The sequence below is a fragment of the Schistocerca gregaria genome, chromosome 4 (assembly GCF_023897955.1).
Source record: "Schistocerca gregaria isolate iqSchGreg1 chromosome 4, iqSchGreg1.2, whole genome shotgun sequence".
Taxonomy (NCBI): Eukaryota; Metazoa; Arthropoda; class Insecta; order Orthoptera; family Acrididae; genus Schistocerca; species Schistocerca gregaria.
In genome coordinates, this window is record NC_064923.1 from 404459192 (window position 1) to 404477903 (window position 18712).

The 18712-nt window shown below is 40.6% G+C and overlaps 1 protein-coding gene across 5 annotated transcripts in view; it reads left to right on the plus strand.

Moving 5' to 3' along the window:
• The window catches only part of LOC126266879 (uncharacterized), a 268806-nt gene that overhangs the window by 203256 nt on the left and 46838 nt on the right, over positions 1 to 18712 (plus strand). For 4 of the 5 annotated variants that reach the window (XR_007548941.1, XM_049971537.1, XM_049971536.1 and 1 more), the window contains one exon: positions 14645 to 14780. Coding sequence is in view for 4 of the 5 variants with exons in the window: in XM_049971537.1 (XP_049827494.1) it covers positions 14645 to 14780 (136 nt within the window). In the remaining variant the exon portion in view is untranslated. Of the gene's footprint in view, positions 1 to 14644; positions 15162 to 18712 lie in introns of those variants that run through there. The other variant, XM_049971539.1, reaches the window with a different exon arrangement.

Genomic DNA, 18712 nt, shown 5'->3' on the forward strand with positions numbered 1-18712 from the left:
TTTGTGTGGCCAAAAATGTGTGATACATTACATCTGAACCAACATTTATTACATAGAATTTAGCTTAAAATGAACACACAAGTTTTCATATGAAAAAATTTATTTATTTAGAATAGATCAGTGGTTCACAGCCAATCTTGAATTAATGGAAAAAAGCAGCAATTTGAATAGAATTATATCATATTATTACAGTGTGAAGTCCTCAAAACAAAACAAAAAAAAACTTCTCTCTTTATTGCAATAAAGACTCTCTGACACTGTTTTGTTGTTAAAATAATCAAGGTCTTATTTTCAAAATGCATTTCCTAGGGGACTGTCCACACTAGCACTGTCAGTTATACAGATGTTAAGATCTCTGACAGGCCACCTATACCATTTAGAAATTTCTTTTTGTGTTTGTGACGTTCCATGTTATTTCCATGCACAGCTGGAGATATATGTAAACCACCCAGCCAGAGGTCTGCTCATCAGGTTAAACCTTATACCACTGAGGTGCAGCAGTTTCCGCAGAGTTTCTCCTCTACTGGCTGTGTGTCCTCATCCTCTGAAGCCCTTGCTGGAGGCTGTGAAGTTGCGTGCTTATCAGGCAGAGACACTGACTTGGGCAGAAGAGGAGGCTAGAACAGAGATGGCTTCATGTAACAGTTGTATGACCTCCCACAGCAAACTCCTGGGAATAACCACCCTGAGAGCTGCGTGAAGACAAAGTAGTTACAAAGCTGATTGGAAGTGCTTTCTGGAGGATAAGATGGATGAGGCAGATGACCTGCTTTAGGACAGGGTCAGATGCTGAGGGCTTGATGACCCAGGTACTAGTGATGGAAACCCATCTGCCACTTGGTGGGGCGCAATATCCAATGAAAACACATAAGCTCCTCCCAATCAAACTTCGTGCCCAGGCAGCTGGGTTAATGCATCCATGTTGGCATGGCACATAGTGAGGCAAACCTGTATGTCATACTGGTATTTGGAGAGGAATGAGGCCCACTGCTGCAATGTGTGGGCAGCCTTATTGGCAACCCAGGCGAACAGACTAAATAACAAGACTAATGTCTTGTGGTTAATAAGGAGTTGGAATTTGGTGCCACACAAGAAGACATGAAATTTGGTGACTTCATACACAGTGTCCAGAGCTGCTGCCTCAACCCGAGAGTAATGGTGGACCTGCACTGGACTGAGAATTCTGGATGCAAATGCTAGAGGTTGCTCCAAGTCATCTGGATTCCAATGGATGAGGACTGCTCCTAAGCCTTACTGCAAGCCATCCATAGTCAAAACCAGTGATTTATTGGGATTGAAAGTAGCTAGACACTAGAGACAGTGCTGACCTGAGGCAATCCTTCAGCATGGCGGTGTGGTGGAAGCCTGGTCACACACCAGAGACAAGACAAAGAAAGCACTGTTGCAGAAAAGGAAGTAGAGAGAGTATGCAATGGTGGAAGCCCCAAGAATGAATAGGTGGTAATTGGTAATAGAAGATTTTACCCAGGAAAGCCTGCAGTTCTTGCGAGAACGAGAGATTCGGCAGGTCTGTAATGGCCCTGACTAGACTAGGGTTTGGAGCCCTGCCGTGGTATGGTATGGCCCAGATAAGCTAGAGATGGCTGGAAAAATGGATGTCTGCAGATTGTAACCTAGACCCACGACTCAGAGTTTCTGGTAAAGGGACAGGAGTTTTTGCAGGTGGTCCCTCATAGAATGTCCATGTATAGTTGAAACAGTGCAGAATAGTGGACCTGACCTGTTCTGGATAGTGTTGAAAAATTGTGGGGAACTTCCCACCCCAAACATCAATCATTGGTATTGTTACAGGCCAAAAGACACGTTAAGAACCATGATACTCTTGGACTTCACATCCAAAGGTAACTGGTAATATGCTTCAGAAAGATCAAGTTTGGAGAACAACTGACCCCCTGGTAAGTGTGTGAACAGCTCGTTTGGATGAGGCAACAGTATGTGTTGTCCACAAACAGTGAATTCACGGTGACCTTGATAATGCCGCGAAAAGTCGCAGTTTACCGTATGGTTTCCTCGGAGTGCCAGTGGGTGTGGCCCATTCACTAGAGGAAAATGAGAACCGCAACACAAAGAGGGGCGAGCCAGTGCATCTCCGCCTCGGCTGGGAGTGGGAGTGTCTGGCTTTAGGCTAGCCTGAAAAAATCTAGGACAAGCTGACTGCTTCAACATTATGTAGGCTTGAAAATCTGTGCTCCACCATAGACCTTCCACAAAGATATTCTGGAATTCTGAGCACAGAGATTCCAGTGACTAACAGGGGACTTCGGCAGATACCAACTGTATGGAGTCTGTGACTGAAAGGCAAAGGCCTGAAAGAATGACAATGAGGAAGGTTCCTGCAGCAGGGCCAACTGCCACACCACCTGATACAAGGCTGATGAAATCCATGACAAAAACAGCAAATGAAATACTTATGCATCCCTAACTTGGAAGCCATGGATATGTTGCCATAGGCAGTGTTCATATGCTTCCCAATTTTGTGCCGCCTCCTCAAACGGCAGGACTGGAGGAAGAAATATTGTTGGAGATGAATGGGGAGACAGCAACACTGGCACTGCTTGTCGCATGACCATAAGAAGTGCCATCTGTTGTTGCATCAACATTTGAAGCAGAGACTTCATGTCACAAGAAGATGCAAAAAGCAGCCTCACAATAAACCACATGAAAAAATAAGCCTACTCATTGCCAAAGTATTCTGACCACAAGAACTTACAGATACTAACAGACACAATACTTTATTATGTCTACAATACTTGTACAAGAAGACACTTGCCAAAGGGTGGTGCACTACTAGTCCGATAAACATAGGTCAAATTAACATGTGACTGAGAGCAAGGCTGGCCAGGCCCAACTCTTTAGACCATTGGCTGACCAGTAGAGTGCACTGCGGAGAGGCTGCACACACATCCAAGAGTGATGACCTCTGCCAGTGCTTGCATCTTTAGACTTGCTTGGTGTACTACAAAACTATCCACCCAGATTGTAGGTGTGTTGCATGTACTTCTGGTCCACCACTGTGCAAATTATCTCCTCGTATTGAGCTTTCAACATAATTGACTTTTACCAGTTAATCAGTAAAAACCTCCCGTGTATTTCATTTTTATTTGGCAGTGATGAAGATGCTGGGATGGTTTATCTGTCACTAGGTGATGACTTTGATAGGATTAGGACATTTCACTTGGAGGCAGAAGCTATGTGAGGCAGCTAAGACTTCTGCAGACAGTAACTATGCTGGGCAAACTGTCTGCTGTCAAGCCACTGATGAAGTGTGCTACAGTGTGTGCCAGAACAAATCACTCCACTACATGAAGCTGCTCAGAACACGCCATGTTTCCTCACTGTATATTTGGATTTTGTATTGGATTTCTCTTTGGACAACTCCAACTCTGCCAGTGATAGACTTTGTTGTGTTTATGAAACAGTTGTCTCTAAACTTCTCCTGTGAAGTTGCTCATCCCCATCTCCAGGTATCTACAAAATCCTTTACATTCTCCAGTTAATCAGTCAGTATTTAATGACTGTGTAATTGCATCTGAGCTCCAATTTGCAAGGCTCTCTATGGCAGGAGTAATAGACAGTGTTTGTCTATTCTAGGATACAAAAGTGGTGGCGATGATTCAAATCTAGTGTACTAAACCAAGACAGTATGAATCCCCAGTTCTTGATGCTGTGGCAGTGGCATGTAATGCTGTTGCAATAACAGCAGCAGCAGCAGCAGCAGCAGCAGCAACAGTTGCTGCAGCTTCTCATGATACAGTACGAAGTTCCAGTTGCGTCACCATCACCTTCTTCAGTGCCATCACCCTCCTCAACTTTTGATAAATTGAAGCGGAGATGGGAAGTTTACCTCTGTTTTGAGCTATAGTGGCAGGCAAGAGCTATTCAAGATCACATTAATCTTTGTTTTAGTAGTAGTGAGATAGTGCAAAAGCAAAAGCTGTTTGCTGGCCATTTTAGTTTATCATTTCTGGATAAATGGTGTTCATTGCCAAAATACTATGGGCACCAAAAGCATGTAGTAGATGCTTGCCTTTAACTTAACCAGTACCATAAAAAAGTGGTTAGTCTTATGATCTACAAGGATTTAGACAACAGTGCAACTTCAAATGTCAGACCTGTGAAGAATCATAAGCTGAATCTGTCATATGAGATGTGATAGTAAGTTTAGTATTGGATCATGTAGTGCATGCTAAAGCACTAAATAAATCAGATCCAAGCCATTGTGCTGTTCTAAAAATCACTCAGGCATTTGAGGTAGGTTCATTTTTGTAAGAAGTGTTCAATGACAACATTGAAGTAGCTAGCATTCAGCAACCTTATCTTTAGCACAACAAATCATTACAATTCATCCCCAGTGTACACACACCATTATGAAACAATAAGCCAATAATGTTTAGTGATATTAATAGAGACATGGTTAGTATAGAACCAGTCAGTACAAAACCGCTTCAGTGTTGATAGGTGAGCAGATTGAAGAGTTTTTAATACACCATCAATCCTGTTCAGGTGATATGTCTTCAGTTAAGTGCCATTACTCTATGGTGATCAAAACAGACCAAGTTCAGAGTAAAAAATGTAGCATCATGTCCTGCGTCTCATGTCCCAACTTTCATAACAATAATAGCCACAAATATTGCTATCACTGGAATGCAGTATGCTCTGCTTCTACTAAAAGAGGACACATGGCAGCCGTACACCAATTCACAGTATAAAAACTGTGTCTAGTATAGTATACACAGGATCTGAACATCAATGCCAACAAAGTGGAATTCTTGATCGACAGGGGTGCTACAGTGTTGCTTACCAATGTGCACACATCTACAGTTACATCCATACTCTGCAAACAACTATGAAGTGTATGATACAGAGTACATCCCATTGTACTAGTTATTAGGATTTCTTCCTATTCCATTCGCATATGAAGTGCAAGAAGAATGATTGATTGAGTGCTTCTGTGCACACTGTTATTATTGTAATCTTGTCCTCACGATCCCTATGTGTGGGATGCATAGGGAGTTGTAGTATATTCCTAGAGTCATCATTTAAAGCAGGTACTTGAAACTTTGTTAATATACTTTCTTGAGATAGTGTACATTTATCTTCAAGAGTCTGCCAGTTTAGTTTCTTTGGCATCACTGTAACACTCTCCCACAGGTCAAACAAACCTGTGACCATTCATGCTGCTCTTCCCTGTATACATTCAGTATACACTGTTAGTCATGTTCGGCACAGGTCCCACACAGTTGAGCAATATTCTAGAATGGTTCACATGAGTGATTTGTAAGCAATCTGCTTTATAGGCTGATTACACTTCTCCAGTGCTCTGCCAATAAGCCAAAGTCTACCACCTGCTTCAACAGTGACAGAGCTTATGTGATCGTTCCATTTCATATCACTACAAAGTGGACAAGAAGAGAATAGAAGCTTTTGAAATGTGGTGCTACAGAAGAACGTTGAAGATTAGGTGGGTAGATCACGTAACTAATGAGGAGGTATTGAATAGGATTGGGGAGAAGAGAAGTTTGTGGCACAACTTGACTGGAAGAAGGGATCGGCTGGTAGGACATGCCCTGAGGCATCAAGGGATCACAAATTTAGCATTGGAGGGCAGCGTGGAGGGTAAAAATCGTAGAGGGAGACCAAGAGATGAATACACTAAGCAGATTCAGAAGGATGTAGGTTGCAGTAGGTACTGGGAGATGAAGAAGCTTGCACAGGATAGATTAGCATGGAGAGCTGCATCAAACCAGTCTCAGGACTTAAGACCACAACAACAACAACAACAACAACAAAGTGTTACACCAGTGTGTGTGTTCTGCCACCACTTGGGAGCAGATTTTGTATCTATCCAATTAAATTATTTTGTCAAATATTGATTGTTTCCGTTGTTGTACACCCAGATATTTGTGAGAGTTGGTTGATTCCAGCAGTGACTCATTGATGTTATAGTCATAGAATACTTTTATTTATTTATTCTTTTTTAAGTGCACAGATTCTCGTTTCTGAATATTTAAAGCAAGTTGCCAATCTTTGCATCGCTTTGGAGTCTTATCAAGATCTGCATGATTATTTATGCAGGTTCTTCCAGACAGTTCTCATACTGTAGTCTGGGCTCTCCACCACTCTAGTCAGCACAGCAGCAAGTGGTCTCAAACACTAAACAACCAACATCACTCAAAGGCAAAATTGTGGTGCTAGCTAGGTATAAAGACATACACTATGTGATCAAAAGTATCCAGACATCTGGTTGAAAATGACTTAGAAGTTCATGGCGCCCTCCACCGGTAATGCTGGGATTCAGTATGGATTTGGCCCACCCTTAGCCTTGACAACGGCTTCGACCCTTGCAGGCATACATTCAACCAAGTGCTGGAAGGCTTCTTGGGGAATGACAGCCCATTCTTCACAGAGTGCTGCACTGAGGAGAGGTATTGATGTCAGTCGGTGAGGCCTGGCACAAAGTCGGTGCTCCAAAACATCCCAAAGGTGTTCTATAAAATTCAGATCATGACTCTGTGCAGACCAGTCCATTACAAGGTTGTTACTGTAGTATAACCACTCTGCCACAAGTCGAGCATTGTGAACTGGTGCTTGATCGTGTTGAAAGATGCAGCCGCCATCCCTGAATTGCTCTTCAACTGCAGGAAGCAAGAAGGTGCTTAAAACATCAATGAAGGCCTGTGCTGTGATACTGCCACACAAAAACAAGGGGTGCAAGCCCCTTCCATGAAAAACATGACCACATCATTACACCGCCTCCGAATTTTTCTGTTGGCGTTACACACACTGGCAGATGACGTTCACTGGGCATTCACCATACCCACGCCCTGCCATCGGATTGCCACATTCTGTACCATGATTCGTCACTCCACACAATGTTTCTCCACTGTTCAGTCGCCCAACGTTTATGCTCCTTACACCAAGTGAGGCATCATTTGGCATTTACCAGCACAATGTGTGGCTTATGAGCAGCTGCTCGACCAAGAAACCCAAGTTTTCTCACCTCCCGCATAACTGTCATAGTACTTGCAGTGGATGCTGTTTTAGTTTGGAATTCCTGTGTTATGGTCTGGATAGATGTCTGCCTATTACACATTACGACCCTCTTCTACTGTTGGTGGTCTCTTGTCAGTCAACAGACGAGGTCAACCTGTACGATTTTGTGCTGTATGTATCCCTTCACGTTTCCACTTCACTATCACATCAGAAACAGTGGACCTAGGGACGTTTAGGAGTGTGGAAATCTCACATACAGAAATACGACACAAGTGACAGCCAATCACCTGACCATGTTCAAAGTCAGTGAGTTCCGCAGAGCACCCCATTCTGCTCTCTCATGATGTCTGATGACTATATGAAGTACCTGGCAGTAGGTGGCAGCAAAATGCACTTAACATGAAAAATATATGTTCTTGGGGGGCGTCCAGATACTTTTGATTGCATAGTGTAAGTAGAGTACTAATATTTTTAATAATAGTGTAATCAGTGGTTGCTAACATTTTTGGCCTTGACACTTTTTTGTTACCCAAATTTCAAATTATTAAGAATGTAAATCTCGCCTCTCATACCATACCCTCCAACCACATGGAAATATCATGTCAACAATATAAGAAATTGTTTGTCCTCAGCTCAGCTGCAGTTTTGCAGACCACCTTCAGTTCTGTTTGCATGCATGAGATGGTGCAAGGACCACTAGATGTAGGCATCCAACAAAAACTCATAATTATTGATAAATTGCATGATATGTATGTATAATAGGTTACCTTTCAGTGTTACGAGTGCAATGACCATATTTCTAATGTTCTTCGAAGAATCCATCTAGGGAATTCCTCAGTGACATGAGGAATATCTACAAGCACTCTGTGATGGACTTCAATGAAATGAGTTATGCTGTCATTTGTCTAAGTGGAGGTTTTTCTGTCCAGATATTTAGGGTGTATGTTAAGTAAAGCAGGACACATCAACCAACAGTTGAGAATGTTGAAGCAATAGATAATGTGCTTGCCTCCAGAAACCTGAAAGCTTTACGCTCATTCCTAAGAAAAATTAACACGCTTTGGGAAGTTCACACCATACATGTCTCGCATACATAGATCACCTTTTATAAACCAACTACACAAAAGAGTATTTGTTTAATGTGCTCTACAGTCTGCTCAAAGACTTGTATGTTGTTGAAACATTACCTACAATCTCCACCCTGACTGGCAACCAAAACATTATCAGTGGCACAAATAAACTATTCTCAGATAGAGAAGGAACAACTGGTGCCTCAGAAATTCCACATATACTTACATTACACCAAATTTTATTTACTCACACCCCGCAAGCTACTCATTTCCTTGCTTAGTTCCCGATCGGAGCTCCTGAAAAAGAGTGCAGTGAATACAGAGGTGGGCATTAATCAATGTGACCTTCATTACAGGCCCACCTTTTGGTACACTAATGCAAATGCAGTGTCCTTGAACTGAAAAAAAAAAATGGTTTGATACATGAGCAGCACTACGTTTTCAACTTAACAACAATATATTGCTCGGACATTAGATGATTTCCCCATCACGGGCCATGAAGTGACCCAACTTGCAGACCACGTATGGTGCTGCACGGGCTACAGCTACCCACAGCAGTTATCAAAAGGAACAGACCTAGCTTATCACATCTATTTCTCTCTCTGACACTGTTTGAATACCAAGGAAGATGTGCTAATATTGGAAAAGGAAGAAACAGAATGCCCACTCATCCTTCCACCAATGCTCTGGCCAAAAATTTAATGGTTACTCCACCAGTCACACTAGGGCATTATTTGAATGAAGTCATTAGTGTGGTGACACATATAATGACCAGACATAAATGGGGAAATAAAAAGAACAGCGCACTCTTATCACTCATGTGCCCAGAAGCAGGTGGAACCTGTGCAGCATTTCCCCTCATGGCTGAAACTTGAGCACCCACAGAAGAGGATTCATGTAGCTTGTGCCAAACTGTTAAAAAGAGCAGTGTGGTAGTGGCTTGAGGAGAGCCTCTACAATTTCTCATTTGTGGCTAGTTCTCAAAATTACTCTTGCAACAATCTTGGTCCAAGCAAATATGTTCACAGTAGAGGAAGCATCTTGCACAATTGTATCAATCTGGCCCTCAGTTTGTATCATCTGAGTTTGTAAAATTCTGTCACAGAAAAGGAATATCCCACCAGATGACCATTCATCTCCCTCCTCTCCTTCCCCCCCCTTTCTCCCCCTCCCCCCCCCCCCCCCCCGTCACTCCTGCCCCACCCCCGTCTCTCCTGCCCCACCCCCGTCTCTCCTGCCCCACCCCCGTCTGTCCTGCCCCGCCCCCGTCTCTCCCGCCCCGCCCCCGTCTCTCCCGCCCCGCCTAACTCCATGTAGAGGTGGAACTTTGAGAGTCTAAACGCTATATACATTATCATCATTATGATTTTGTATTTTGTTTTTTATTTTGTCATAATAAATACTGAGCTTATATTAAAAACAAAGATTCCAAGACTTACCAAGCGGGAAAGCGCCGGCAGACAGGCACATGAACAAAACACACACAGAATTACGAGCTTTCGCAACTGGCAGTTGCTTCGTCAGGAAGGAAGGAAGGAGAGGGAAAAATGAAAGGATGTGGGTTTTAAGGGAGAGGGTAAGGTAAGGAATACTGAGCTTGTCAGACAAGAGTTAATAAATGTATTACTATCAGATAAGTAGATAGGTAAAATGATTAATTTGTGTTTCATTCTTATAATTTCCATTTGGAGGATATCTTGCAGCATAACTCACTTTCAGCCATTCAAAAAGAGTTAGTAAATACATTTTTCATTGTTATTCTGAATCTCATCTTGGTGGTCTCCAAAAACAGCAACAGAAAAACTAATGTTGAACTACAGCTTGTGTAAAGTTCATGCTTATGTAACTATACCTGCAGTCATCTTACATACTACATTTATGAATAGCTCGTGTAAACCAAGATTTTTTTCCATGAATGCCACTGTGAAAGACTCTTACAAGACAACCAGAAACAACTAAATTACAGCTTTATTTCTTTTTCCCTCTTTTTGGAAGAACTCTAGAAGAGCTTCTCCTGAATTTATGCAACCACTTCCAAATGTACTTAACTGAATAAGCATATCTTTGCAGACCATCGGTTAAAAATAAGCAAAAGAAATTAAATACCAAACTGCCTAATCACTGTCAATAATTCTCTGGATGGAAGTAATTTCTCTCTGAAGTTTTCTGAAGGGTTTCTGCTGTTCTGTTCAACATGGAAATACATTTCAACTTGTGTCACCAGCTCAACATGAGACGAGACAATATCATACTCAACAAACACCAATTTTAAGATTGATATCCTTGTTATGTTCTTATCTGTTTTATCTGCTCCAGTCCCCAGAACTTGTACATAATTTTCAGTTACTTCATCCACCAATACATTCCAACAAATCATCTGCCAGTCTGTAGGCACAGCCTGAAATTCTGCTATCGATAGGCCATATCCATACTTACTAAATCTTGCATGTAGGCTTTCAGAGTGAGGCTGCTGGAGAGATTTACACCAGTACTGTGGCACATGTCAGTTTCTTGTGTCACCTTTCACTTTCCTTAACAACAACAAAATACGTACACATCTTTTCCGTTGATGCGCGTTTTCTTAACTACACATTACTGCTTCCAAATTTTTGTTTATTGTCACAGATTCTCTCCTTGTCATTTCTCAAATAGTGTGATTTATTTCCTTCAAAGTTTGTTCTAGACTTTTCTGCTCTTGTAGTTCACTATTTTTTTCCATTCACTGGTAATCATTCCCCTCTAACTAGTAGCATCTGTTTCCTTATACTTAAATTTTTTACTTTCACATTAATTTTAACCTGTAGCTTTTAATCTACCAGTAGAACAGTACTGTCTTTCCTCTTTCTCTTCTTCATATCCTTGTATACAGTAACAGCCCCCAAACACCCCCCCCCCCTTTCTCTCTCTCTCTCTCTCTCTCTCTCTCTCTCTCTCTCTCTCTTTCTTTCTCTCTTTCTCTCTGTTGCCTAGAATACTGCATCAGATGATGTATGATGCATTTCTCTGTCTTGATCAGTAGACTTGAATGAAGCAACTACTCTAAAATATATTAAAACTTCCCCATTGAAAGATCAGGGAAAGATCCAACAACACACAGATATCTGTACCTGTACAGCACACTCGGCCCATTGCCATATGAAATGAAGAGTAGGACACAATTTATGTATGTAATTTTCCTAGAACATAAATTGATCCATATGCCACAAGCATTACAAGTTGATAGTCTTCTATATTGGTGAAAAATGACAGGTATAAGTTGGCAGTGCCCTATATAGAGATACATGATGATAACTGTTCCCATTAGGGCTACTAGAAGTACTAGAAGCCCATAAGTAGAAAATTACTTTCACAGGCTACAAATTTTTCATTAAGCATTTGTGGCCAATCTGTTTTCACAGTGATGGATGACTGTTTGTGTTAACAATGAGATGAGAGATGGCAGGGGAATGAAACACTCTTCAAACCTGCAAGCCTGCAGACTACTGGAGCTGCAATATCAGCTTAAATATATAGCAACCTGGTGTATCTGTCATGCCATATTCAGGCCAGAGTTAAAATTGGAGATGATGAAATATTTATTTCCATAGTCACACCACATCTTGCTCAGCATATTCAGAATTCTTTAAAACATAACACTAAATAATGTGAATTCATTAGGAAAACAAATTTTCAGTATATTGTCAGAGGAATTGACTGAACAGCCAAGGGAGCCCCTTGTTTCAATCTGCATGCGTTGTCTACTTTCAATCTGTGTGCAAGTAAATACACAGCATAACACCTCTTGGAGGACACTTTTCTTTCTTAATCATCTGTTTGAGAACAACTCTGTGTCCTGTAAGAAGTCGTAGTGAGTCTTGGCTAAAGTGTTGTCATGGAACATCAAACTCTCTTAGTCTGTTACATATTCATACTTCTAAATGGTAGCCCTCTGATAAGGATCCAAAATTGACTCATTGCTTACTGGTAACTGTTGTAGAAAAGTTGTTTGGAGTATAGAAGAGCAATGGTATGGCATGCAGCTACATTTGGAACAGAGTAATTTTTGTATGCTTATTTCACCAAAGAGATATGCAGAGAGAGCTTAAGTGGCAACTCACCATTCTCAGCACACGTAGTGGGACAAGACTGATCCTAAGTGGCCCAGTGACATTCAAAAATTCATTGGTTTTATTCAAAGCCTCCATAAAATTGGAGGAAGCATCCTAGTTTTGATCCCTATGCGTCTTGGCTATTAAATGTTAAAATTTTGAGGTCTTTGAGAAACCATGCTTTAATGTTGCATAACAGTTGTTGTATAAATTCTTTCCACTGATATATTATGTCTAAAAGAGATTAATGTCTTGGCGTAGATTTGACATTGCGTATTTGGTTGGTACCCTGAGGTTTCACCCAACACCAAGTATATTAATCAAAAATGTTTGTAATATTACTATCTCTGTCAACTTACCTGTTGGCAGTTCTTAAGATATTCTTTTCTGCAGGATAGTTATTTTTGTTACGACCTCACATTGCAATGGAATATTATTGGAGAAAGGCAAAATCATATGGCAGAAGAAAAAATAATTGGGTGAAAATTGATCAATAGATGGCACTGTATATGTCAGAATACGTAAATGAAAACACCAGTCTTGTACATAACCCACTGCAGTCGGTATAAATACGCTGGGCATACGGCTTTCCCTCCTTTAGCGTCTGTGACGTTCACCATGACTGTCTCAATACAGGATCACGCTCTACTTGTAAAGCTGTATTACAAGAATGATGCCTGTGCACACATCGCTCTGCTGAAGTTCTGGACACTGAAGAGTTTGGAAAAGGTGTTGGCCTGATGACTGCCGTGGGTCTGGAGAAAATAATTTGGAAATCGTAAACAATGGGTTCTTTTCGTGTGCAACCTGCTAGAGGGATGAAACAAATTCATACGTCGTCACTGGATGCAGTGGCCACAGCAATGCAGGAGATGAGTGGAAACATGTAGTGCATGGAGAATTGCCTGAACATTGGACATCCTCTTGAGCATGGTGCAAAAACTCCTATGAAACATCCTCCTTTGCTATCCATTCAAAATTATCCATGTACACGAGTTGCTTCCTGTTGACCTGCCAGCAAGAGACACCTTTGCTTTAGAATTTCTTGCTTGCATGGAAATGGACAATGATTGGCCTTGGAAGATTTTGTGGAGAGATGAAGCCTACTTCCATCTAACAGGATATGACAAAACACAGAATTGTTGAATATGGGCCATGGAAAATCCACATGCAAATCAACCAGTATGACTTCGTCCAGAAAAGATTGCTGTGTGGTGCGGGTTTAAGGCATCATTTATCATAAGGCCATATTTTTTTGTAGTGACAGGTGCTTCTGGTCCTGTCACATGTACCATCACTGGTAAGCAATATAAGTGTCTTTTGCACAACCACGTCATTCCAGCTCTCCAACAATGTGGATGTATGGATTGGATCATTTTTATGCAAGATGGCACACCACCGCACACTGCAAATGCAGTTTAGCAGCTGCTGAAGTGCCATTTTGGAAATACTAGAATTATCAGATGCCATTTCCCTACAGCTCGGCGGTCCCAATCAACTGACCTTACTCCGTCTGACTTCTGGCTGTGGGGCTATCTGATAGTTTTGTGTTCAGTGTTCCAAATGCAATCTTAGCTGCAGTGAAGGCACTCATTGCCCAACACATTCTGAATGTGACCCCAGAAACACTTCAATCAGTTGTGGAACATGTTGATTCTCGATTTCAGCATGTTGCGGAAAATGGTGGACAACATACTGAACATGTTTTGTACCAGTCTCTCAAAAATTAAAAGTCCGATTTCATTTTGATTGATGCTTTTTATGCGGTTTTTGGCCTCAGGGCAAGTAAAAACCGATGTGATTGTTGCTTATTATTTGGTGTCTGGCCTCAGGACAATTAAAAACTGATGTGAGTGATGCTTTTTATGCAGTTTTTGGGCTCAGGAGAATTAAAAACCAATTTTTTCCATCCATTGTGATATGACCTTGCTGTGGTGGATGGACTAGTGTAACTAACAGTATCACATCTGTACACTCATGCACACTGACTAGTATAGTTTGTTTAACATCAAATGTACAACTTTAAGCATTGTTGTATGATTCAGTTGTCATTTGTAATTGACCACTATTAAATTATGATGCTTACAGCTCCATCTATTGCTCCATTTTGTAACTATTTATTTTTCTTCTGCCACATGTTTTCTCCCTTCTCTGATAATATTCTGTTGCAATTTGACATTATTCCAATCAGTGATGTTATTTCTACAGTGGTTTGAAAGTTTAACTTTAATTATAATCACCCTCTATATCAACACATTTCAAAATTTCTACATTTATTAATTGTATAATATAACTTAACTTCTGGTGGTGTAATGAAGTAAATATAATTAAAGTATACTTTACATATTTATTCTGTTTAAAAATTTAATGATACTTTAAATCTTATAACACAGTAAAAATAATAATGTAGTTTATTTGCTTCAATTCATATCAAAATATGCTTAGAACAATGCTTTTGCCTCTGTTTGGCAGGTGGGGAGAGCATGAGCTGTTTCCTCCAACACTAGACCCAGCAAATTTTGCATCCCGTAAAAGCAGCTCTTCTACAGATTCATCCTCCAGTCATTCATTGCACAGTCGTTCAACAACAGGGTCCGAGGGTGGTGCAGTGAGTTGCTTAATCTGTTGTTACCTTCTTGTAATAGTCAAAATACTGAATACTTTGTTTACAGTGAGTGTAAGGAAGCTGCGTTTTCCATTTCCTCCTTGATCCTATTCGGACAAGGAGCAAAACTTCTATAATAGTGAACAGTGTTTCCATAGTCTTTAGGCAAACCAGTTACCTCATGGCCAGGGCATTCTGTTACTGCTACAGTTGATCAGTATAAATCAAGAGTCACATTCTTTAGAAAACCTTTATTTAATTTTTATATGTGAAATAAAATTTTAGTACCACTGTACATAAACTTCAGTGCTGGATGCATTTGTATGTAGGAAGAAAAATTATTTACCTTGAAAGTGCCGAAGTGTATTTTTGCTCATCACCTACACAGATGATAGTGAAATATTCAGTTTTACCACATAAACAATTGTTAATATGGGAAGTATATGAGTGTGGCTTCAGTTGCCAGAGACTGCAGTCACGTGTGTGAGGAGTTGCATTTGCGTGATCGTGTGTGTGTGTGTGTGTGTGTGTGTGTGTGTGTGTGTGTGTGTGTGTGTGTGTGTGTGTGTGTGTGTGTGTGTCGTCTATTTTTGACGAAGGCCTTGTTGACCAAAAGCTTATTTGTGACAGTCTTTGTTGCACCTATCTGCGACTCAGCATCTCTGCTATAAGGTGAGTAGCAATTTTCCTTTTCATAATATTGTTACACACAATTCTGTATTTTCCATTGTTTAATTATATTTTTGCACTGATGAAATATGGTGGGAGCCTTAATATTAACAGAGACACTCTAAGCAAACATTAGATAGATAGATAAAGCCATGGAAATGCTGCTGTAATCAAGCAGGTTTAGGGACGAGTAGGTGATTTGATATTTGGAGTAATGTGGAGAGGAACAATTGTGACAACGAGACACTGGATTTAAGTGTTAATAATTCATTTAGTGGGTACAGAATGTGTGATAGGCCTGAAGTCGACACCCACCACACTAGTACCATTTTATATGCCATCTAACTCTGCAGATAGCGAAGATGTAGAAATAAAGTGTGAGTAGGTAAAAAAAAATATTCAGTTAGCTATGGAGCACAGTTTAATCGGCAATAACACATGGTTTAAGAATTATGTATATTTATAGTGATTGTTGAGAATTTCAGGGGGAACATTAGGAAACACTTTACTGAAATCTGGGAAAGGAATACAATAGAAGATGAATGGGTAGCTTTGTGAGATAACATACTGAAGACAGCAGAGGAGGAAAAAGATAAAAAAACAAAGCCTCTTAAAAATCCTTGGATAACGCAGTAGATACTGAATTTATTTGGCAAAAGAAGAAAATATACAAATGGAGTAAATGGCAGATGAAGCAGGCAAAAGAGAGTACAGATGTCTGAAAAATGAGGGCGACAGAAAATGTAAAATGGCTTAACAAATCCAAGGCTGTAGTGGCGTACATAACTATTCCTATAAGGAAATTAAAGATACTTTGGAGAATAGAGAAACAGCTGGATGAACAACAAGGCTTCAGATGGGAAGACAGTACTTACCAAAGAAGGGAAAACTGAAATCTGCAACGAATATTTTGAAGAGCTGTAGAAGGTAAAGTAACCTGCAGGCAATGTTATAGAAAGGAAACTGTCATACCATGACATTTAACATTTAAAAAACGTGCTACTGCAACAGTGCTCAGTCTGTGGAACCAAGAGAATCATATTTAGAGTTAAAAACAGATAGTGGTTCGTTTTTTGCGACAGCTTCACAGAGTGACTCTAGTATTGTCTGTGTGTTAGTTGTGTATGAACTGCCTACCCAGCAATCTGATAATCTCTGTATTCAGTGCCAGAAACAGGCAAACAGATTTATGTTGCAGAGAATTCAAATTCTGAACCCCACGTCTGGTAAGAAAATAGCAGACGTGCAGGAGCTCCTTTTAGGCAAGTCATTGTTTCTCTTTTGATCAAGAACAATAGTGCTGAATTGTGATCACTACTTAACATGAATGCTTCCTCACTACCCAATTTACCAGATAAGACAGCACACTGAAATTTCTGTCTCAGGTGCTCTCTTCCTGCAGCATCCATCCGTGTCACAAACCTAATAATGAGACGTAACAACTTATTCATGACACCCATATAAATGTGGCAGCCTTAAGAGTTAGTTCCTTCTTTTGTTCTGATCTCACACTCCCTCCCTTAAAAACACATATTTGTTTCCTGCAGAGGCAGTGGCTATCATATAAACTCTTTATTTCATCAGGTCACTTACATTACAGAAGGTATAGAGGTTCAGTGAACTTCGTCATAATACCAGTAGATCAGAGCGTGTTTGTACCCCTCACAAAGGACACAACAGGCAATTGCTTATCCCCAATTTCAATGCATCCACAATATCTATCAACTTAAAGTGAGAACGTACATCATACAGAAAGAGAATGGGAATCAAAAGAGTGACACAGGGGCTGCCAGGTGATAGTACTATACATACTTTTAAAAAAATCTTTGTTGTATAACAGGAAGGTTATGAAGCAATTTTGTTTCATAACAAGTTAATGTTTTGTATTATTCTTTACCTTATTTTTACACCATAAAATAAGTGAATTGTATTTGTTACTATGTTGTATTTATGCGTGTTTCAGATTTGCAAAAACCACTTTATTAGCTTTAAAATAACCTTTAACACAAAATGACATTCAAGTGACAGAGCAAACAAAACAACAGAATAAAATATCAGGAAAAACAAAGATGATCTTGCACAGAACCTTCATTTGCATGGAACCTTCACTTGCAAGTAGCGCTACACCTTAAACACTTACTGTACCTTACCCTGCATATACTTCACTACTCCCTCCCCCCGTCCCCGTAGTGTCACTGGTCACTGATACTTCTTGTAGAACTCGATGCGTCATCCGGATTGTGCACCAACAGGTCATTTACTGGTAAAGGCTGGTTTCGTGATGGTGGGCTCTGATGCCCATTGCATGTTGGTGTGGCAGATGTGCTTGTCATGTCCTTGATGAGTGCAGCAGGTTCATGATATGTGGTGGTGGCATGAAATGATGGCTTAAGTCTGTTGACATTGATGGCCATCAGTGTGCCCATTACTTCTAAGATGAATGTTTCGTCGTGCCTGCTAACTACAGGATGTGGTCTATCATGGGTGGCTACAGCATCTTGCGCATTGCATCATGTGACATTAAAATCTAGTAACAGTCATGTAGCTAATTTTAATGGCATTGGACGTAGCTGTCACACTTGTGTACATAGGTTATTCACTAACTCAGGCGGGTCAATCATTTCATTTTGTACATTGATGAAGAACTCACCTGCAAGGCATATAGGTTGACCATACATGAGCTCCGCTGTAGTTTCTTGGAGGTCTTCTTTCAGGGACATGCGTAGACCTAAGAACCAGGTGGCATCCCTTTTCACCATTGTGAATCATGGCATCACAATAATGATTTGAGCTGCCGCTGGACAACGAGTGCTTTGAAGAGATAAGATTCAAACTGTCTCCACTGGTAAGTTGTGATCCACAGGAGTACGTAAAATAGGTAATCCACCCACAAAAGAATCAAGTTGTGACAGTTTCAATGTTTTTATCAGTTACCTGGCACACTTCATGCCAGTGAGTATAACAGGAGATAACTGTGAGATGGTAAGTGTTTCCTTGTGACAGCAGGAGAGGTTCTACAAGATCTTTATGGATGTGTTTAAACCATAGATTTGGAGGTATGAAGCATCCCATGGGTGACCTCACACGTATGCTAATTTTATTGCATTGACTGGCCACACATTGTCATACAAATTGCTTGTAAACCCTATCCATATGCGACCAGATGAACACTTACTTCACCATGTTTGTTATGGTTCTAACTTCTGGGTGTGACATGTTGTGCAGCAAGATAATTGCTTGTTGGCAGAACTTGACTGTCATGACTG